The following is a 24,399-nucleotide window of genomic DNA, read 5'->3' on the forward strand; positions in this document are numbered from 1 at the left end:
ATCAATGGGAACATACCCTAAGCCCATGGAGTTCTTACATTTTTTTAGGACTCAGTGAATTCTTCTTTTTTTAGAGATATTTGCACCTTTTTTTTTAATTTCGAGATTACTTTTCAAACTAAAGAGGCGCCAATTCTTTTCGGAATGCTGTGACATTTTGTAAAACTAAAATTATTATATTCCCTTCTGTTTTACATGATTTGCCAAGGAAGCAGAAAAGAAGAAGAAAAGTTGCAATCACAGTAGGCCTATCATTTTGGAAAACAACACTCTTGTAAAATATTTTATGTGGCTTGTTGATTGTTGGGTCCATAAATAATGTGGACCTTTTGACATTAAAAATGTATTTAATTGTCCCCCGAAAACATTAAAAATGAAGGTTGATAAAATCAGACTTTGAATATGCCATTTTTTACAAAGTTAACATCGAAAAAAAATGTTTCTGTGGGGGACAATACATCTTTACAAAATACAGTCTCGAAAAGGAGCCTCATCTTGGGGTATTTAGTTGGCTTGATTTAGAGATGAGAATCTTTCGAGGTTATTATTGCAAATATCGAGATGGATCCTTTTCGAAAAAGAGGAAGCGCACTGTGCGAGGGTTTTCGAGTACTGTACTATGTTTGTTCGGCTTTGTTTATAGAGCGCCCTCTCTAACCCGGAAATATGGTCAACCCTGTGAGTTGTGTTGTTGCTTATATTGCAAGGGTGTGGACACATAAAATGGTGCTCATTTGTATATGTTGAAGCATTTTTTTAAATCTTTGGGGTTACATTCTCATTAAAGGAAACCGACTGTAAGGTAGGCATTTAAGTTGGCTTCAATAGCATTCAATATCAGTTATTTCACATGCGAGAATTTAAGATAAATCAAACTTCCAAACAAAGCAAGTCTAGGCTACGCTCGCTTAAAAAGAGACTGGCAGGGCTGGTGCAGTAAGCCATGCATTTGACACTTTCTGAGTTGGTACAGAGGCTGTGTAAATAATAGAATGAATTTAGGTGGTAAGCCTAGAAAGTGTACTCGTGATACTGTACCTACTCTAGCATTGTTGTTGTTAGTAAACACAGGCGGTGCACATTCACAACGAAGCTAGTTATAAAGGCTATCTATACTGTACTTCTCTACAATAGATAGACAATAAATACATCATCATTGATTGTAAATCATGTTCATAAAAAATTAATAATCATTCATCATAATAGGCTGAACCAGCTGGATTAACTTTATTCTTTATAAAACTGCATGCCATTGTATATAATAAAAGCATAACAAATTCATATTTTAAATGTTATGTGTTTCTTTTACTTTTTTAAATGTAAAATTTAGTAACTACAGTATTTAGGAATAAATGGAAAAGTTTGACCATGGCTAGGGCCTTTTTTATAAAGTTGTTTTACGAAAAACTAATACATTTTGTAATTTCACGTAGACCGTGTCAACATGTCAGCCACGGTATCTTTGGAAGATGCACTTTCGAATGTGGACCTGTTGGAAGAGCTCCCTCTACCAGACCAGCAACCATGTATCGAGGCTACGGCTGTGTCAATTACATACCAAGCAAACTTTGACACCAATTTTGAGGACAGGGCAGCTTTTGTAACTGGGATGTCCAGATATATTGAAGAAGCAACTGTCCACTCTGAAATGGTGAGATATATTTCCTTTTTTTAATCCTGAAGAAAATTACCAACCACCATTTAATGCTGCAAGGGTGTCTTTTTTGCTGTTAAAATTTATTTAAATATTTGCACCCAATACATTTTAATATAGAGAATCAAATATTTTTCATAAGACTATGCCCATTTTTATCTGTTTGTTTCATTTAAACTGTAGTAAAAAAAGTGATTGATTAATTAATACTTTTATTCAGAACAAACTGCTTGAAGAAGGACATGAATATGCTGTGATGCTATACACATGGAGGAGTTGTTCTCGCGCCATGCCTGCAGTGAGTTAAACCTAAACAATCTGTTTTGGAACATTAACCAACAAATGGACATACACAGTATGAAAATCCTGGTCACAGTCCTAATTACATTTCATAATAATGCAAAATTGATATAGCCTTTTAATGGTTATTAATCCATATTACAAACATAACATTAGACACTGTAAACCTTTTATGATTAATCCATTATTAGACAAGCCTTAAATGTTGCTCATTTAAACATATATTCAACACTATCCATTCGTTTAACCTGTAGTTGGTATAATTATTATATAACCCTATGTTTTAGATAAAATCAAACCAACAACCAAACAGGGTAGAAATCTATGAAAAGTTTGTTGAAGCACTTGAACCAGAAGTTTCTAAACTTGTCAGTCTGTTTTACTTTCAGGTAAGATAAAAAATTGTTTTAAATGTTACTATTGAAAGATGAAAAAAAGGTAGTAATAATTATATGAAAGTACTATTAGCTATTACTATCAAGTGAAGTAGCATAGTACATAAGAGTGAGTAATTAAGGAAACAGAGTTTTAAAATTGAAGTATAAAATAAAATGCTTGTTCCTGTTTAGTGACATACCAACTTTAAAAGATCAAGATAAATAATTTCCCTGTATAAAAACCACTGTCCAATTGGTCCAAATAGTAGAGTATGCCCCTTTGTTACCAGCTGCATTTAATGGCTTATTGTTCCAAGTACCTGCCAGTATTCATTGTTGTTATATTGTGTTTACCAACTCAGTTTTTTAAAATCTGATAACATTCTATTCAACATCACTGGACTGTTAAACGCATAACATTGCTGAAATAATCATAGCTGTTTAAATCAACCGTTTGATATTTATTACAATTGCTATTTAAAGATTGTCCCCTGAAAAAAATGATTTTAAAACCATTTTTTTTATTGAATATTAATATCAAAGTAATCAATTTGACCAAAAATCGGATTAAACAAAAATCAACTGGAGAAAAAAATGGAAGCCTGTTTATAACCATTTATTTTGTCTATTTATAAGTGAAATCATTATTTTTGCCTTTTCTTTCTGCAGTTAGTGAATAATGTTTAACTTTTAATTTAAACTATAAAATGTCCAATTCAAAATTATTTTATTTTATATTTTTGAAGGGTGAATACATTTTTAATAGAATTTCCAAAAGTTGCTTGTTGTTAAAAAATGGATGACAATTTGTTTGTTTAAATTATTAACTACATTGGAATAAATTATTTAAGTAAGCATACACAGTGCTATAGTAGTACTGTGTTTATAAATTACCATACAATTATTCATAGTTAAAATAATGAGACATATAGTAAAGAAAAAAAAGAAAGATTTTAAATTGATATTTGATACAAAATTTGAGAATGATAGGTTGCCGTGAGGCAAAGTATTATTTTTAAATTATCATAACATAGATCAATTTGAACTTGAAGAAGTCTTAATCCATGTTTAGCAGTTCACACACTTATTCTTCAATCATTTTTAAAGGACTGCTTTTTAGATAGTTGACCACGAGGGGATACAATTGTTATTTAATTATATTTGGCAAAGGAACCTCTTTAATTTCCTCTAAGGAAATGATAAAATCTTAAATTTATTGTCCTAACAACTGGCATGAAACGTTGCTAAAACATAACATGAAGAAAAATGCCCTGAATTCTGTAGATTATTTTACTTAAAGAGTTGCCATCCTATATTTTCAATGGAAAGTCAGCCATTTCTCAATAGAATACCACCTGTAATAGTATTGTTGCAATGGCTAACTGTTTTGTATCATGATATTTCTAAAAAGGAAGGGATAGTGATACCAATACAAAGGAAAGCAAATATGAACTACTATTAATAGATTATGTTCACTTAGTTCCTGCTCAGATTTCATACAGTACCATGTTTGATTTAAACAAAACAAACAAGGAATTAAATATTACTTTTTTCTCTTGCTGGTAAAAATAATACATTTGTTAATTGTCATAACGTGCAGAAATCATATTAAAGATTATGATTAATAATAATTTGTTTAATTTCAGCAAAAAGCTTTAGATTTGTTTACAGCTGATTTCCTTCGTTTGTGCAACCAGGAGAAACGTAGAGACTTTGTGTCCGAGTCGTATCTCCTAACGGTTGGCAAATGTCTAAATATGTTCATGGTGCTTGATAGCATCAAGAACATTCGCGCCAGTATTCGAAATGATTATTCTCATTACAAAAGGTAATGGATAATTCATTAGCAACTCTTACATACAAAGTGCTTGATTCATGAGAAATGCATAGTAGTATGCTTGACAGTTTGGGATTCTATTCAAAATGCATTCATTCATTGTGATCCATTTTCACATTGTAGTACACAAGCTTCAACTCTGTCAGTTTTATTTGGTTTTTACAAGAATGATCATTTGGTAATTGTTTCTCTGTGCTTATCATTTTCCAGATTAAAGCGTATTTTAATCAGATAATTTATTCTATTTAAAAACTAAACTGTCTCAGTTGATGTTTGCTTCTTCTTTAAAAATTGTGCTTTTTCTTTAGAAATGTTGGGATATGCCTAACATTTTGTCTAATATTGCTTTATTCCTTTCAGCAAAAAGCCATAGATCTATTCTACAGAGATTTTCAGCGATTATCACATCCCGAACGACGCAAAGATTTTGTGTCTGAGGCATACTTACTTACCCTTGGCAAAGTCATGAACATGTTTGCAGTGTTAGATGCTCTTAAAAACATAAAAGCCAGTATCAAGAATGATTATGCTCAATATAGAAGGTTTGAGAACATGCACACATTATGCGCTAACCATATTAAATACATCATCTCACTGTGCATGTGCATTTAATATTACACTAATAACAGTCAAATTATGCAGAGTTAGTACTATAGATTGATATTCTTATATATTCCATAAAATACTTCAAAAACCTAAACACTGTTAAAGATATATTTTCTCCCTGCAAAAATAATGAAAATAATTTTAATAACAATTCGGTATTCACTTCCAAACAATGGATCTAAACAATTTGAGTTTTTTGTTTTGGTGTGATCATTAATCACGAAAACCCATAATCTGTAAGTCATTGGGTTTCTGGTCAAATGGTATTGTTTTTTATTAAAATAATTTTACCGAAAGTGAATAAAAACTACAAAATGTTTTCATGTTTTTGGGGACAATACATCTTTAATTCTAATACACCAACAATTATTTCTTTTAGCATGAAAGAACTTCATTTCAGTCTTTAGTTTGTGCTACAAATATCGGCTTCTGATTTGCTATGTAGTAATATATACAAATATTAAATCGTTAAAATGAAATTTATAATCTATTAATTATTGTTTTTTCCGATAGCTTTTTTTTAAACATTGATTTAAAATTAAAGTCAATTTGCATCTTTTTTGTTTTTGTTCTACATAATGCCTTTTACAACAAATACATATTTATCTTATCAATTTTATGTACAAGTATGTTTGAAATATATGGACAATTTATCCTTTGTTTTTGAAATGTTTGTGTCATTGTTGTCTTTTGTTTTACTCTGCTAATTCAGTTACACCCTTGATTTGCTAAATATTATTCACTGCATGTTTTTATTATTACGATATTAATTTGAATGAAATCACGATACCATATTACCTTTTTTTTCTAGATGTTAGGTTTGTTAGAATGTACTGTATTGGTATTTTAGACAAAACAGTGCAAATCACAGTAATGTATTATGTTATACAGGGCTGCTCAATTTCTGAAGCGCATGTCCACGCCACAGTCTATCCAAGAATCGCAGAATGTGACGTTATTTTTAGCTATCAACGACAAGATTACAACGACCTTAAAGAGTAAAATACAGGAAATCCAAGGTCATGAGGAACTGTTGATTGACATTGTAAATATATGCTCTGATATGTATGAAAACAAACAATATGTACTACCACAGGAAAAACATATGCTACTTAAGGTTAGTTTTTGGTTTTTAAAGTTTTGTATACTGACCAAAGAGAAAATGTCCAAATGATAAACCTTATTTGTTTCCTTAAGTTTTAGTCTTTGTTTTATTCATTATGGATTGTCTTCTATTTTAGGTCATGGCTTTTGCTCTTTATCTTATGGATGGAAAAGATGTCAGTATTTACAAATTGGATGGTGGAAAGAAAAAGTTCAGTCTGTCTAAAATTGACAAGTTTTTCAAGGTATCAGAGCTTTTACATTGTTTGATTTGATTTATTTAATATCGGCTCATTACAATTACAACAGAATACATAAAAAATACAAAATGAAACAAAAAGGCCAGGATTGTCAAAAGCGAACCCAATCACTGTTTAAAGACTTTCCTTTAACAGAAATAAAATATAATATAGGCTAAATGATGGTAAAAAAAAGAAGAAAAAATGAATTAAAATAGCAAATAAACAAAACAAAATGGTTAAATAAATTAATATTTAAGACGTTATGTAAAAAAAAAAAACAGCATGGACCAGGGAAAATCAAAATAGAGGCAAGGAGAGTTGATTGTTTATCAACAAACACTAAATAGCTCATTAATGATGTATGACAGTATAGTTTATAAATCAAAAGAGAGGCAAGGAGAGTTGATTGTTTATCAACAAACACTAAATAGCTCATTAATGATGTATGACAGTATAGTTTATAAATCATTCTTTATTCAACGTATAATTGGTTATAATACAATTTTTTACGTTAAACACAGCACTTGGAAGTTGTACCATTATATGGTGATATTCAGATTTCCCTGTAATACTATTGTTTACGTTAAACACAGCACTTGGAAGTTGTACCAATGGTGATATTCAGATTTCCCTGTAATACTATTGTTTACGTTAAACACAGCACTTGGAAGTTGTACCATTATATGGTGATATTCAGATTTCCCTGTAATACTATTGTTTACGTTAAACACAGCACTTGGAAGTTGTACCATTATATGGTGATATTCAGATTTCCCTGTAATACTATTGTTTACGTTAAACACAGCACTTGGAAGTTGTACCATTATATGGTGATATTCAGATTTCCTTGTATTCCTACATCATGAAAAGTGAGAACTTTGAGAGCCATCGATCAGTATGGAGTGTAGATGCTAGTGGCAGTTTAAGTCATACCTCACAATACAACATAGTAGAACAATTACCTAATGTACGAGAACACCACACGAGGTACATAAGTGAATTGGCTACACACAGTAACAAGGTATGTGTGCTTTTCTACAGTATATCATTTTGCTGGACATACAACGAAACAAGCTTGTAGTACATAAATGTAATCTTAGAGTTTAGTTCAACTTGTTGTTATTATATACAGTAGCTTATATTTAATATATATATATATATTTATTTAATTCATTATGAATGAGCTTTATTAAAATTTCTTTTAAAATGTAACTGTCTGTGACTAACATCCAATTATATCTATTAATAGGAAGTTACAACAGCACAAAAAGATACTCAAAGAAGCGATGCTGAAAATGCTTCTCTCTACAATCTAGCATTAAGAGGATTACGGCTGTTAGGTCATTGGACAGCTCTTGTTGCTGAGTTGGTAAGAAATACTATATTTTTTTAAAAGAGAGAAATTGTTATTTATTATTTTATTTTAACAACATTTTATTAGGGTGGTCCATCCACCCGAAGCTGATCATTAGGAACCCTCACAAAAATACAACATGACAAGACATAAACATGAAACAATTAAAATTAAATGATAAATTGAAATATTTATTTTATGCTTATTTTGGCCCGAGATGCTTAGTCTATTTTGATTGTGCATTTAATTGTAAAATATTTTTTACGTTTTTCAGTATTCATGGAAGCTAATCCACCCCGCTGACAAACGATCAAATCCCAACATCCCAGAAAATGCAGAAGAATATGAAAGAGTAAGTTACTTTAGCTTATTTCTGAATACTATTCAACTATTGTGTTATAGTTATTATTACTTTTATGTATTTTGAAAATAAACAGAATGTTAGAAGTGTACAGTAATTGTTAACTATTTGTTACAGTCAACACGATACAACTACAGCAGCAATGAGAAGTTTGCATTGATTGAAGTAATTGCAGCAATAAAGGGTTTACAAGTGCTGATGAACCGAATGGAAAGTGTATTCTATGAGGCCATTGTAAGGACAGTTTATGCTGAAATACAAGACTTTGTCCAACTTCAGCTGAGAGAACCAATGAGGCTTGCAGTCAAGAAAAAGAAACATGTTTTAGAAACGTAATTTACTTATCTCATATAGCTTAAAAGTTTTTGATTCTTTCTTTAATTCGAATTGGCAATCTCTTATAATATGTACTGCTATTTTTTTATTATTGGGGAAAAGAGCACACATTTTTCAAATAATATGGAAACTTTATGTTTTTAGAGTTCTTCATTCAATCAGACAGACATGCAGTGATTGGCATAATGGTATGGCACCCAATGATGATCCTTGCTTAAAGGGTGATAAAGACCCCAAAACTGGTTACAGTATACAAGTTCCTAGGAGGACGGTTGGACCCAGCAGTACACAGGTAAATATCTTATTGCCAAATTTGTTTTTGTTTTTTTAATTACATTTTATCTTTGTAGTTTAAGTTGAATTATATTATTATACATATATACATTATATGTCAACATTGTTTTCAATTTTGTAGCTATACATGATGCGTACAATGCTAGAGTCAATATTCTGGGATAAAGGAAAGAAACCAATGCGCAAGGATCTGGATGAGAAGTCACTAACCATCATTGAAGCATTCCATAAACGATCTTTTTTCTACAAACACCTACTCAGTTTTTCAGGTATGATTTTATTATTCTACAAACATAACATTATGCCTATCTCTGTGATTGATTTATGAAACACTAAACTTTTTATTTTACAGAAACTTTACAAGAATGCTGTGATTTATCTCAACTCTGGTATCGAGAATTCTTTTTAGAGATGACAATGGGAGAACGAATTCAGGTATTCTAATAAAGTTTCTTAAATAAATTAAGCATAAATAATTTAAACAGTGTTATTTATTAGTTAAATTAATTTACAATTAAAGTTTGAAACTTCCTAAAATTTGATATAAAATGTATATAATATAACATACAAAACAAGCCCTTTGAAAGGAGCTATAATCAAAAAACTACTTTAGGATTGGTGCTTGATTTAAGCATACCATAGCATTTACTATTAAGCTACTTTAGGATTGGTGCTTGATTTAAGCATACCATAGCATTTACTATTAAGCTACTTTAGGATTGGTGCTTGATTTAAGCATACCATAGCATTTACTATTAAGCTACTTTAGGATTGGTGCTTGATTTAAGCATACCATAGCATTTACTATAATGTCTACTTATGTTAACATTGTTTGATTTAGTTTCCAATTGAGATGTCAATGCCCTGGATTTTAACCGACCACATTCTAGAGACCAAGGATGCTTCAATGATGGAGTATGTATATCAAATATAATCAATAAGTGCTTAAGTAATTATAGGCGTTTAAATTTAACATTGTTTATATATATTAATATCAATATTAAAGCCCCATTCCCTACGTTTTTTAGATCTAATTTAAGATCACAAACTATATTTAATGTAAAAATAATACTATATGGTCCTATTGCAATAACTTTTTTCGTCTTTAAACGGTTAAAAATGTGAAAAATAAATCGATTCTAATAATTATAGCGGCCCGCTATAAATCCCAAAATGCATTGCGCGCGGATTGATATTTTTGTTTTTCACCTGTAATTCGCCCACTTTTCGATCGATCGTGAAGCCAAAACAAATGGAAGACTCCTAACTTTTCAGCGAAAATACCGGGTTTTCCCCAATTTGTATCAACAGAGTCTGGCAAAAATAGAAAGACAATTAATGCAGCAACTATACAACGTCAGGCTAGGTATATAGCTAGCGTACGATGTTCGTACGTTATCGATGTTTACCAGCTAGGCCTACAAAACTAAGCCTAGCTAGGCCTAAGACCGTCCACGAGAGGTCGATCGCCGCGAGCTACTTAGGTAGTGCATTGTTTCTCACTTTTTATCATAATTTACCATAAAACGTACATTTAAGACAAGGAATGACATGGTTTAATGTTTTTAAAGTGATATATATGTATTATTTTCCAAAAAACGTCCAAAATTGCAGGGAAGGGGTCTTTAATTTTAGTAATGAAGTTGGGGAAGTTTTTACTTCCTTTTCCTACTTTTCTTTCCTCTGTAATTTATAAGAAATAAGGTTAATTTTATTATGTTATGTTTATTATTATGAATTGAAACAAATCAATAATTGAATGTTTATTTATTTTTACTTTCTTATCCAAAATAGGTACATATTGTATCCATTAGACCTGTACAGTGATAGTGCTCAATATGCCCTTACACGATTTAAGAAACAATATCTCTATGATGAAATTGAAGCTGAGGTGTGTATATACATATTATTTTGCTTAAAGTGTGCATAAGTGATGTAATCAATATTCTTTCACACTCACATTTTGCTTTGTTTCATCTATGTTTAGGTTAACCTGTGTTTTGATCAGTTGGTTTATAAGCTTAGTGATCAGATTTTTGCACATTACAAGGCGTTGGCTGGCAGGTAAGTTCACTTACCCATATTATATCAAACTATTGGTGTGGTGTGAATGGGTTTCTGGGTTGATTTGGGGCAGTATGCCACCGTCCATCAGAGCTGCTTTAATGTGCAATAAAGTTAATAATAATATTAATAACTTGTTTAAAACAACTTATTATAAAAATACAACAAAAGAATGCAAATATTAAATGTTGTACAAATTTGTTTTAAGTATTCTACTAGACAAGCGGTTCAGAGCAGAATGTGAGAAATTTGATATCACTATCAGATTCCCACATCCAAACAAGTACACAACGTTGCTGAGACAGCGCCATCTTCAGCTCCTTGGACGGTCGATCGATATGAACCGATTGATCACACAACGTATCAATACAGCAATGCAAAAAAGTCTGGACCTTGCCATTGCCAGGTTTGAAAGTGGAGACATAACTGGTGTTATGGTGAGTTTATGGAGTCTTAAGTTACAGTGGCTACTTCACCCAAATTTAATATTATACACAGTAACCAAATTCCAGTTACACATATTTTTACGCTATGCTTTGATTATAGTGCTATTTCTGCTACAAGTTTTAAAACACTTTATTTTATTTAGGAACTTGATTGTCTTCATGAGGTGAACCGATTAACCCACCAGCTACTCAGTAAACACATGACGCTCAATGACTTTGAGTCGATGTTTCGTGAAGCAAACCACAACGTCCTAGCTCCGTATGGCAGGATAACACTTCATGTCTTCTGGGAGTTGAACTATGACTTCTTACCGAACTTCTGCTACAATGCTTCTACAGATAGGTGAGTTTGTTAAATTTTAGTTACTATTAGAGAGGTTTCGCAATCTTATGAATACGAAAACGGATACGTCAACGTGACGTATCCGTTTTCGTTAACGTATTCGTAAGGTTGCAAAACCTCCCTATTATCTCTCAAAGTTGAATACCACACATTTGGTTATATTAGGTTTTGTTCTTTTGTGTAATCTATCTTTGATTTTAAACTTTTTTTTAAAATTTCTTTAGGTTTGTTAGAACATCATTGTCACTAGCAGAAGCCCTAAATAGAGAAAGACCACCAACAGCAGCGCCCTCCTACATCTATGGATCAAAAGTAAGTTTCCAAATTATTACTGTAGAAGATTAAGACAATTATTAATTTTATTGGAAAGAAGTAAATGTTTATCTCACTTAATGTATAACTTTTTTTTTAGCATTTGAATGAAGCATTCCGTCACATAAATAGTCTATACAACAACTTTGTTGGAGCACCTCACATGCAGGCTATGGTACGGTTGCTAGGTTACCAAGGTATAGCAGTTGTCATGGAAGAGCTGTTGAAAGTTGTCAAGAGTTTAGTAAGTCAGATGATTGTTTAATTTTAGCGTAACCATGGATATTGAATATTTATGATTTTTTTTAAGATAACAAAAACATAAATTCTTATTACAGCTTCAGGGAACAATTCTTCAATATGTAAAGATTTTAATGGAGATAATGCCGAAGATTTGCAGGCTACCTAAGTTTGCGTACGGTTGTCCAGGTAATTTAGTCTTTGCTATTTGTTGTACTTAAATGGGTCATTAAAAAATTGAATTTTGCCTCCATCTAAAGACTGATTGTTTTTTTAGGTGTAATTAGTTACTATGCAGCGCAACTTCAAGACATTGTACAGTATCCAGATGTACGTACCAACCTTTTTCAGAGCTTCCGTGAGGTCGGCAACAGCATTCTGTTCTGTAAACTAATTGAACAGAACCTTGCAATTGAGGAAGTGTGTGACCTTCTACATGCTGCACCTTTCCAGAACATTATTCCTAAACAGTTTCTACAACGTAAGTATACCAGCATTTTAATTTTGTCATGCCTTGTGATTTATATTAATTGTGGACAACATAAATATTAAGTATTGATTATTATGTACTGTGTATATGTATTATATTTCAGAGGGCGACAAACTAGAAACAAAGGTTAAGAAGTTAGAACAGAAATATGCCCCAATGCAAGTTGTTGCCGTTATGGAAAAGTATGGCACGCAAGAAGTAAGAGGTTTTTTTTCAAGTTTTTTTAAATTTTTAACGTACAGCAGTTTTTATTATATTCATAATATATATGCCCCATGATTATAGACTAAAAGTCAATAAATTACACTTATATTTTTTCAGCAATTAATAAACTCAAAAGAAGGTGATCTTCTGACAAAGGAGAGACTATGCTGTGGCCTGACACTCTTTGAAGTTGTACTGACAAGAATAAAGAGTTTCTTGGATGATCCAATATGGCATGGCCCACCTCCTGCTAATGGTGTTATGAATGTTGATGAGTGCAATGAATTTCACAGACTTTGGAGTGCTATTCAATTTGTTTATTGTCTTCCACTCACCAAAGGGGAGCTCACTACAGAGTAAGTAATACACTATTGATATTGTCTACCACTAACCAAAGGGGAGCTCACTACAGAGTAAGTAGTACACTATTGATATTGTCTACCACTAACCAAAGGGGAGCTCACTACAGAGTAAGTAGTACACTATTGATATTGTCTACCACTAACCAAAGGGGAGCTCACTACAGAGTAAGTAGTACACTATTGATATTGTCTACCACTCACCAAAGGGGAGCTCACTACAGAGTAAGTAGTACACTATTGATATTGTCTTCCACTCACCAAAGGGGAGCTCATTACAGAGTAAGTAGTACACTATTGATATTGTCTACCACTCACCAAAGGGGAGCTCACTACAGAGTAAGTAGTACACTATTGATATTGTCTACCACTAACCAAAGGGGAGCTCACTACAGAGTAAGTAGTACACTATTGATATTGTCTACCACTCACCAAAGGGGAGCTCACTACAGAGTAAGTAGTACACTATTGATATTGTCTACCACTAACCAAAGGGGAGCTCACTACAGAGTAAGTAGTACACTATTGATATTGTCTTCCACTCACCAAAGGGGAGCTCACTACAGAGTAAGTAGTACACTATTGACAATAGTGTACTACTTACTCTGTAGTGAGCTCCCCTTTGGTGAGTGGAAGACAATTTTGATATTGTCTTCCACTCACCAAAGGGGAGCTCACTACAGAGTAAGTAGTACACTATTGATATTGTCTTCCACTCACCAAAGGGGAGCTCATTACAGAGTAAGTAGTACACTATTGATATTGTCTTCCACTCACCAAAGGGGAGCTCACTTCAGAGTAAGTAGTACACTATTGATATTGTCTACCACTCACCAAAGGGGAGCTCACTACAGAGTAAGTAGTACACTATTGATATTGTCTACCACTCACCAAAGGGGAGCTCACTACAGAGTAAGTAGTACACTATTGATTTTTGTTATTTATAAGTTATTTAGGAGGAAAAAAGATATTTAATTTGGACAAACATTTTACAGAGAATGTTTTGGTGAAGGTTTGCACTGGGCAGGATGTGCCTTGATTACGTTGCTAGGGCAACATAGAAGATTTGAAGCATTAGACTTCTGCTATCACATCCTGCGAGTCAATGAAGTGGACACTAAAGATATTGATGTTAATGGAATTGTAAGTCTTGATAACTTTTTACTAAGTATATTGTTCTACTCAAGCTTATATGTTTCTTCAATTTTGTTTTAGTTAAGATTTTTAATTGTGTCTTATATGCTTACAGTCAATCAAACGGCTTGTGGATAGGATCAGGAAGTTTCATCTTCTCAACAACCAGGTATTTGCTGTACTGCACAAATTCCTAAAGCCTGGAGACAGTGATAGCCTTCCAGTTGAACAGGTTAGGTGTTACCAGCCACCTGTTCATCAGTCCGTCATTGATGGTACCAACTAGAATCAACCTCATTCTGTAAACTGGCCTACGTATTAAAAATAAGCAGGTTGCATTTTCACATGCTACTCAAGGCTACTCAAGTTACAACAAATTAATTTTTACTTCATAATTATTCTTAGATACTATAATCACTATAATATCATGTTTTCCTAAATTCAGAAGATTTTCAATATGATGACATGCTAGAAAATGTTCAATTATTACAGATTACCCTAATTGTACTCAAGTGATTATCATGTAAAAATGCAACAACAACCAATCTAACTGTAAGAAACCAGTTAAAACCTGAAATGATTCCATATGGATACCTAAAAAAAGACTGAAACTTTTAATAATCTACGATTCCATATGGATGCCTAAAAAAAGACTGAAACTTAATAATCTATGATTCCATGGATACCTAAAAAAAGACTGAAACTTTTAATAATCTATGATTCCATATGGATACCTAAAAAAAGACTGAAACTTTTAATAATCTATTTAATCATCAAATACAATGGTATCTTGATAGTTTTGGTACTGCATTTTTAAAAAACCCATGCAATAATTTTGTTGTGTTTTTGAGTATTTTAATCAATGTCAAATACAATTTGTATCAAATAGCACCATAAATAAAATTATAGTTTTACATTTTGTTTGATCAAATAACAGTATAGGCCTTATAGTTTGGTAATCACATCGTAAAGGACAGTGATGTGTTCTAATGAAATCTAGAAGTTTATTTATAGACTAACTTATTTTGTACTGATTTTTGTTTATGCATTTATCCTTTTACTTATAATTAATTTTAACCCAAAATACTGTAAATAAAAGATTGAGGGTGATTTATAACTATTTGATATGTAGTACAGCGGAATAATCTGAAGAAATAAAATATTAATACTTGATTATTAGTTTTCACACTTTTCTACTATATTACTGAGTGCACATTGTACCCAGTAAATGATTTCAATTTGTATATATGCACTGCCTTGTTGTTTTTAGGCAGTTTTTGAGTAACTTATCCTGTTTTATTCTTTTAAATCCATAATATATGTACAATTATTTTCACTGGATGATCATATGTCCACCACTAAACCACATGTTGGTTCAGTATAATTCTAGGTAGCTCTCCATGTATCAGATTCTTTCCACCGATGACATTGTATGCTTAAAATACCTAAACAACACCAAGAATATTAAGAATAATAATATTACAGCAAAGAAAACTAGTAACCATCTTGTGTAGATCAATGGTGGAATTTATATTATTGATTAAAACAAATGTACAGATGAAACAAATAAACACTACTACTTGTTTATGTATTTATTAAAATTCATTTGTTGTAAAGTCATACAGGTTAAAAACAAAATGTTCATAAATCTCAACACATTTACCACTTATTTCAAGTAAAGTAGTCACAGTTTATCCATACAAATATATCATAAATCTGCAAAAAAATCATTATTTCTTGTTGTTTTTAACCGTTTTGTTTTGTCCGTTTTCTTAGCTTTCTGTTTTGTGCTGAATTCAATGTCTTCCAGATTGGAAATATTCCAGAATTTAATTTTTTGGTCGTGAGAACAGCTTGCTAATAAGTCGCCCTCATGTGACACGTCCATTGATTCTATTGGAAACTCATCATGATCTCCGACCACTCCAAGAAAACGATTTGGTAATATGTTTACCGCCCTAAAGAGCAAACAAAATACATTTGGTAATATGTTTACTGCCCTAAAAAGCAAACAAAATACATTTTATACTGCATAGAAATGTCTTATTTTGACAGTGTTTCTATACATTTTAAAATATTGTATATGCTTTTATTAGTATTATTGGGAAAAGCCACTTGACAGTGCAATTATTGAATGCTACCATAGGCACCTGTATTGGAAAAATAACAAAATAAAAATCCGTATAAAATTGGCATTTGAACATACCTTATTGTTCCATCAACAGACCCAGTGCAAATAATATTTTCATTTATTTTTACACATGTGTCTACCGATTCTGGGTGGCCAGGAAATCTATCGCTAATATTGCCAAATTCATTCCAGTTGAATAAATTGAGAGCACCGTCTCCTGCACCACACACAACCTTTTTCCCTTTCTGAAACAAAGTATAAATTAAATAGTTATACAGTCAGGGGAAAACTTCACTTTGTAACATGAACACAGCCATTTTCCTCCTAACTGTATACTGTATAAAGTTACACAATTTTTATTTCAGGCGAGGCTATACAAATACTAAATCGTAATTATAATAAAGACAATATACTATACTTTAATTATTGACACAGTCATCATTTCATCTTAAATCGTAATTATAACTAGACATGAAACTCGTCACTTTGACGAGTTAGTTATCCGCACGACAGATGCCACGTGCACGAAAATACAGGACCACCTCTTATTATAGTTTTTAACGTATTATAATTATACAGTACACTGTGTATAAAAGGAGACATTAATTCTACATGATACAGAGGGCGGCAAACAACAATTTGCTCACATCAGAGACTATGCTGGTGTACATTGTACTACTGTATATTATATGACATATTAACTGAATTATGGAACCTGCCTTTAATTCAAATATTTAACATGACGTCATAAAAAAAACAACACAACGATAGCAATTTCTGAAGAAAATTATCTTAGCAACAACATATTAACGTGTAGAAGAAATTTGAATACGTAAAATGTTGGTGCGCGCACATTTAAATGTGATGAACTATTACGCAAAATATGAAAATACGACTTTTTTTATTCAACTGGCAATATGATGACGTCACAACATCCGATTGGCAAAATGTTTACATGAATTCGTATCTACAATCCTATAGCTTCCAGAAAATGTTTTAATCGTGATTATCACATTTTATTCTTACGAGCTATTACAGATTAAAATTTACTGTAAAGATGAAATTAATGACCCACGTAATTAAAATTTTTAGGCATGATGACGTTATAAAAATTTTAATATTTTTATCTCATGCTAAAGAAAGTTGATTGACCTAGACAATATATAAATATAGGAGAAAAAGGAATACAGATAAGCGTGATGCGCTCCATTGAATGTGATGAGCAATAACGAAACAGACAAAAATCCTATATTTTACATTCGTGTGGCCATACGATTACGTCACAATGTTTTTTTAGCCTTATTGATGCATGATCCGACATCTGCAACTCATCAACTTCTAGATTTTGTAATAAAAATAAACGGTTCACGGTTTACTTTAGAAACTATGACTGTTTAAAAAAAGACATTATTTTGATGATTTTTTAAGCTTTTTCATAAAAAACGCGCACAAATTGTCTAATTCAACGTGTTCGTATGGCGTTATTTAAACTGGAAAAGTTCTAAATTGTTTTCAAAATTACTAGGAAAGGCTTGAAAAATATAATTCAAGAGAAAAAAATATGTTTTTTCGCTATGTGCGCACCGCGTGCGTAAAAAATTGCGCGCCCGTGGGAATTTTTGACATGCTCAAAATGACATGAAACGCGTAAAAAGTTGATTAGAAATTAATTTTGCGCATTTTGAAATTTTAAATGCGCGTGTGCGCGTAACTTCTTGTGAAACATGCCATTTTTAATCCGTAGAAAGTTTGCCCCTGATATGACTTAAATTTTGTCAAAGTGTCAATACTAAATGACTTTTGGTTTTTAATCTATGATCAATCATTGAAATTCATAAAATTGCGCGTAAGTCACGTTGCGCAACTATGACGTCATTCAAAAATAGGAGGTGCACAACTTCACGTAAATGCCCATATGTTGTCAAAGTTATGAAATGTTATGTTTACACATTTTAGAGAAACGCGACTCACAAAAAGGAAGGAAGGAAAGAAGAACTAGACATGAAACTCGTCACTTTGACGAGTTAGTTATCCGCACGACAAACGCCACGTGCACGTCATACGTTGGAATATTGCACACAGAAAAAGATTATGGCATTATGACCTGAACTGAAGAATATCATATCTTGTTAGTGCTGAATTCTGTCTATTTTGTGTCATATAGTATATACAGTATAATCTGTATACATATTACATACAGTGTAGAATAGGTGAAATTATGGGACGCACCGTTTATTCCAATTTTTAACATGGTGACGGTATTAAAATTAAACACTAAGATAGCAATTTCGGAAGGACATTATCTCACCAACAACATATTAACGTGTAGAAGAAATTTGAATACGTAGAATATGGATGCGTGCTCGTTTAAATGTGATGAACTATGACGCAAAATATGAAAATACGACTTATTTTATTCAACTGGCCATATGATGACTTCACAACATCCGATTGGCAAAATGTTCACATTAATTCGTATCTACAGTCCAATAGCTTCCAGAAAACGTTTTAATCATAATTATCACTTTTTATTCTTACGAGCAATAACAGATTAAAATTTACTGTAAAGATGAAATTAATGACCCTGTTAATTATAATTTTTAGGCATGATGACGTCATAAAAATTAAAATATTTTTAACTCATGCGTAAGATAGTTGATTGACCTAGGCAATATTAAAATCTTGGAAAAAAAAGAATACAGAGAGGCGTGATGCGCTCCATTGAATATGATGAGCAATAACGAAAGAGAAAAAAATCCTATATTTTACATTCGTGTGGCCATACGATGACGTCACAATGTCCGGTTAGCCATATTGATTCATGATCCGATATCTACAACTCATCAACTTCTAGAATATGTAATTAAAAAAAAGTTCTCCATGTAGTTTAGAATCTATGACTGTTTAAAAAAAGGCTTAATTTTGACAAATTTTTAAACTTTTTCATCAAAAACGCACGTAAATTATCCAATTCAACGTGCCCGTATGACGTAGTTTTAAGTCGAAATTGTTTAAAAGTTGGTAAAATTACTAGAAAAGGCTGAAAAAACATAAATCACGCAAAAAAAAATGTTTTCAACGCTACGTTCGCACCATGCGCGTAAAAAAATGCGCGTGCGTGGGAATTTTTTACATGCTCAAAATGACATGAAACGCGTAGAAAGTTGATTAGAAATTGATTTTTCGCATTTCGAAATTTTTAAACGCGCGTGCGCGCGTAACTTCGTGTGAAACATGCCATTTTTTTTCCACAGTCAGCTAGCGCAAGATATAAATTAAACTTTTGTTAAGTTTCAATTTACGTTGTTATATGGTTTTCGATATATGTTAAAAACGTGAAATTCATAAAAACACGCGTAAGTTACGTTGCGCATTTCTGACGTTATTCACAATAGCAGGTGCACAACTTCATGTGAATGCCCACATGTTGACAAAGTTATAAAATGTTATGTTTACACGTTTTTGAGATACGTGTGACACAAAAATGACAGAAAGAAAGAAGAATACAGAAAAAAAAGATGATGAAACAGGACAGTTACAAGGAGTTATCCGCTGAATGCGGATAACTAATAATACAGAAAAAAAATGTTGATCTCATACAATAACAAGGAGTTATCCGCTTGGTATACCAAGCGGATAACTAATAAACACAATATACTTTAATTATTGACACAGTCATCATTTCATCTTCCATATTTTCAGACTGCATATCAAATCTCCTCCTGCGAACATTAAATGCTGATAAGGTTCCATCACCACTGAAACAAATGAAACAATGTTTACTTTTTGACTCAAATATTTAAAATTTAAGTTTTAATTTGTTTAATTAGTTAACATTTTCAGGGGCGCAGCCAGTGGGGGGGGTCCTGACCCCCCCTTTTTTTTAGAAAAAATAAATAAAAACATGAGACATCAATACAGATCAAATCATCCTGGAGATACTGTGGAAGATTACTACCGAGCACTATTACCAAATCAACTTCTTGATCATTTACAAACCGAGTTAAAAACCCGTTTTTCTTCCGATAACAGGTCATGCTTTAAAATATTTGGCGTAGCACCCGAGTCTATCGTGAAGTGTAATGTTGAAGAAGTCTTCAAGGAACTTGAATTTGGTGCGATGATCTGCCAAGACACGAACATCTTCATTCCGAGCTTCAGTGATGGAAGAAGCGACTGTGTAAAATTAGCGGATCCAGATGTGTTCCCGAATGTGCGTTCACTTCTTCTAATCGCGTAGGCCAATTCCCGTAACGTCTGCTGAGCGGAGTTTTTCGACTTTGTGGAGAACGAAAACCTGTTTGCGAAATCACATGTCTTATGAGCAGCTTTCGGGATTGTGCCTCATGAACATACACTTTAACATGAACATTAATACAGAGAATGTCATTCGCGAATTCTGTCTCCAAGCCGAGAAGAATGTTCCAAACTTATGTTTAAAGATGCATCACGCGATGTCTAGAGCGCCGTTATAGTAACTAACGTAAAATGTATGATAATAATTTAGAAGTTAGTTATTACAATTATGTATAAGCTATCACCTATACTATACATTCGAACAAAATAGGTATATTTTTAAACAAAATATTGTATGTACTGGGTATGATAAAAGCGTCTCACATACACACGGAGCCAAGATAGCTTCTTGGACTTGCACAGTGTATGAACTCTAACCTTACGGTTCTCATTTAATAATATCACTCCATGCTATCATTCTAATTTCTTTTTTCAAACTTTTGCAACTCTGCGTTCATTTCATGCAACTTTTGTATTGGTGAAAAAGGAGGAATTCAAATGATTCCTCCTCTGAGTTTACAGCCTCTCTACACAAATCAACAAACAAGCAAGAAAAAAAGTGTTTGTCTGTGGCAGCCTGGAATATAAAAATGTTCTGTAATGAAAATGAGAGTTGTTTTTGTTTTCTTTGTTTCAGTTTATTAGTGTTAACATTGTCATATTTGTGTGTGCGTAAACCGATTCAAATGATCTAGATTGCGCTAGACCGCCAAAGCTTCCAGGGGGCGAAGCCCCCTGGACCCCAACCGGGGGCCCTTGGCGGCCCCCCTGGCCCCCAGCCCATGGTTGCTCGCTTCGCTCGCAAAATACTCGCATATTGGTTGACCCCCCCATTAATTCTTTGCTGGCTGCGCCCCTGATTTTGTAGTGCTGTACCTTGTTGCCAAGAGAATGCGGTTGTCATTGTCTGTTGCCATGTCACTAATGTAATCCTCATTTTGTTTAAAAGTAATTATTGACTGTTGCTTCCTTGTATCCCACATCTAAAATGAAATGTATTTCTAATAAAGTAGGTATGGTATGTGGTTTAAAAAAATTATATTTGAAGGGATTACTTGATTGTTATAAATGGGTGTTTATTTAGAGTATTGTGAGATTACTGAATATAGTATAGACAACAAACCTGTACAACACCATTATCATCCCCAGTAGCTAATGTATTCTCATTCACCACTAATACACTGTATATTGCACTGTCATGAGCTTTTAACATTTTAAACCCAATAGTTTCACTTTCCACATCAACAACTCTGATACTCTTGTCTTTGGATACGGTATACAGGACTGAAAGAAAGAAGTGTATTTATACATTATATCTGAGGTTATGTCCGATTATATGAAGGGAGCAGTCTTGTGACTCACTAAAATACAATTGCTAATATAACCATGAACGACGTACATGATATGTAGAGGTATTATTTCTGCTGAATTACAAATATATATCATTTCTTACATTTTCCATCCTCTGAAAATGATATAGCCCTGCAGGACTTTTTGTGCACATCTATCTGAAGGAGGTCTTTAGGTTTACTTTCATCTTCTAAAATTGAGTATCTGTGTATAAAACCATCATACAAAATGCAATGTACAAAAAAAATCATAACAAAGTCAACACCTCAAGTAAAGAAGATATTTAAAACAAAATTACATTGCACGCAAGAGATTGTAAGATTTTGTAATTTGTATCAACTGTGAAAGGATATTTATTTATTTACCTCCGCCAAGGAGGTATATGTAATCGGTAGCGTGTGTTTGTTTGTTTGTTTGTTAGCAGGATTACTCAATCAAAAAGTAATTACAAGATCTTTACCAAAATGAATAGACAGATAGATATGTGGTCAAGGACCATTCCATTATATTTTGGGACCACAGCCCCAATTCTGGACCACTTTTTTGTATACTTGTTTAGACCTGCTAGTGTTAAAAGATAGGACAGAATTTTTCAAAAGCCGGCGAGCAGTCTTAAAGTAACAAGTAAACTGAAATTGCATTTTCTCGAGAACTACTTGTCCAAAAACCTTCATTTTTGAACAAGAGGCAAGAGTTATAATTTGTGATTTGTAATTTTAAAACATAATTTGATTTAATGTGCACGTTTTTTGATGCGAGTAGTTTAAAAACCTATTTCTTTTCAAATTCACTCGTTTGATTTTCGCGTTGCTGTTCTATTGTTAGTCAACTGAAGCTATTGTTAATTGAAAGGCTTGTTACATAACCATTACACCAAACTCGCATACACATGCTTGTAATGAAATTAGCCTAAATCACAAACAGCATTAAGACACACACAAATATATATATATATATTTTTTACCAGAGAAATTTTATGTAGGAGAATTTTACATAAGGCGGAGGTATGCCCTCTCGGAGTGGCTTTCTAGTTCACAATATTTTACATACCAGGCGGCCAATCTGTCAAAAGAATGGTCACCTATGGGCCTGTCACGATAAATATGGTCCGGGGCCAAAATCGGTCCGGACGGACCAGTTTTGGCTCTAAAATTGTGGCCAAAAGCAGTCCGCCACTGCCAAAATCGGTCCGGGCTTTTCTTCTGTCGATTTTAATTGAATTACTAGGCCTATGATGTTTATGGCTAGAAAAATATCCCATGATATATATTAGCATGGAGAAATATTTTCCATGATATTAGTAAGTTATCTTGTCGGATAAATACTATAAATAAATGTATTTTATCTAAAAACATGACTTAGGTGTTCACTCATATTTCGGCCTGCCACACACTCACACGAACGGGTATGAGACGCTGATATTGCCAGCTAGATTTTATTTATGATTGAGGCCTTTTTCCTTCCTCAGCCTAATCAATATTGGATAATTGTTTTATAATAATTGTATTGAATTGATATATTGATTGATTAACCATAAATAAATAATTAATAAATTAAATTGTTTTTAATATCATGGGGAAACGAAGATGTTAAAAAGAACAAAATGGATTAAAAACAGGCAGAGATACATATTGTATACAAAAAGCCTAACAATTAGTACTAATTGTTGATGAGTTACTACTAATAATGATAATAAAAAAAACAGGCTTAATTTATAATATTAAAATAACAAATAAAACCTCGTAGTTTTCAATATAATGACTAATCATGGCCTTTTTTTTAATGATATATACATTATGACTCATTTTGCGCACCATATATTTGTAAGACCGGACCATATACGGCGGTCAAAAACAGTCCTACTGCCTGGACCGATTTTATCCAGGCAGGCCGGATCAGTTTTGGCGGCCAAAATTGGTCCGGCCGGATAGGTTTTGGCAGCCATAAATGGTCCCACGGACTGATTTTGGCAGCCAAAACTGGTCCGCCGGATCGATTTTGGCCCGGACTGATTTTGGTGTGACAGGCCCTAGGTGGAAAAAATATACATGTATTATTTTATTATAAATTTAAATGCTTACAATTTTACAGATCCATCAATGTGTGCAGCAGCAAGTATTTTTTTACTTGGATGAAATGCGAGGTTTAGAACAAGTTCATGTGATTCAATTGCTTTCGGTACAGCACTTTCAATCTACAAAACAAATACACTGTAAACAGTAACGTTAGTTATTATACATGATCACTTCCTGCCATATATGACCAAGAGGGGGAAATGCATTATATTCTGTCGACAAGGTACAACAGAAACAGGGACATAGGCTGCCTACTAGGCCCTAGCTTCTACTACTAAGTAGACCTAGCCTAGACCTTTACACATAGTCAACATCAACATAAAAGTTAAATAAATTATGCCTCTTGTTCATTGACGTCTTGCTCTTCCTCGGATGAAGACATCCCGTTAAGTTTTAATGTATTTTATAAACAAAGATTGCGTAATAATAATATTAATAGTCAGTATCAACAAACGATCAATTCTCAACATGTGTAGTGTGCTTACGAAAT

At 32.7% G+C, this 24,399-nt stretch overlaps 2 protein-coding genes across 3 annotated transcripts; one reads left to right on the top strand and one right to left on the bottom strand.

The window, feature by feature from the left end:
- The first annotated feature begins 701 nt into the window (after nucleotides 1–701).
- Nucleotides 702–15,738, top strand: LOC140050519 (cytoplasmic FMR1-interacting protein 2-like). Of its 2 annotated transcripts, none has more exons than XM_072095757.1 (27): nucleotides 702–802; nucleotides 1,434–1,651; nucleotides 1,875–1,952; nucleotides 2,242–2,343; nucleotides 3,978–4,159; nucleotides 5,666–5,891; nucleotides 6,016–6,123; nucleotides 6,926–7,141; nucleotides 7,370–7,489; nucleotides 7,749–7,826; nucleotides 7,953–8,167; nucleotides 8,316–8,463; nucleotides 8,587–8,734; nucleotides 8,818–8,900; nucleotides 9,307–9,380; nucleotides 10,260–10,356; nucleotides 10,453–10,529; nucleotides 10,738–10,966; nucleotides 11,119–11,318; nucleotides 11,543–11,630; nucleotides 11,731–11,874; nucleotides 11,969–12,059; nucleotides 12,148–12,351; nucleotides 12,464–12,558; nucleotides 12,682–12,920; nucleotides 13,919–14,066; nucleotides 14,173–15,738. In XM_072095757.1, the coding sequence occupies exons 2-27, from the start codon at nucleotides 1,445–1,447 to the stop codon at nucleotides 14,341–14,343; spliced, it is 3,768 nt and encodes a 1,255-aa protein (XP_071951858.1). In that variant the 5' UTR covers nucleotides 702–802; nucleotides 1,434–1,444; the 3' UTR covers nucleotides 14,344–15,738. The 2 variants fall into 2 exon arrangements, with proteins under 2 accessions (XP_071951858.1, XP_071951857.1); XM_072095756.1 differs by lacking the exon at nucleotides 3,978–4,159 and adding an exon at nucleotides 4,529–4,710.
- LOC140050520 (WD repeat-containing protein 55-like) lies at nucleotides 15,642–24,384 on the bottom strand. Its single transcript, XM_072095758.1, has 8 exons — nucleotides 24,250–24,384; nucleotides 23,916–24,028; nucleotides 21,938–22,038; nucleotides 21,608–21,768; nucleotides 21,361–21,467; nucleotides 19,847–19,946; nucleotides 16,264–16,433; nucleotides 15,642–16,015 (listed from the first exon to the last, which is right to left on the bottom strand). Exons 1-8 carry the CDS (start codon nucleotides 24,289–24,291, stop codon nucleotides 15,766–15,768), a joined length of 1,044 nt encoding a protein of 347 aa, XP_071951859.1. The 5' UTR covers nucleotides 24,292–24,384; the 3' UTR covers nucleotides 15,642–15,765.
- Nucleotides 24,385–24,399: the final 15 nt, after the last annotated feature.

The sequence above is a fragment of the Antedon mediterranea genome, chromosome 5 (genome assembly GCF_964355755.1).
Source record: "Antedon mediterranea chromosome 5, ecAntMedi1.1, whole genome shotgun sequence".
NCBI classification, from domain to species: Eukaryota; Metazoa; Echinodermata; class Crinoidea; order Comatulida; family Antedonidae; genus Antedon; species Antedon mediterranea.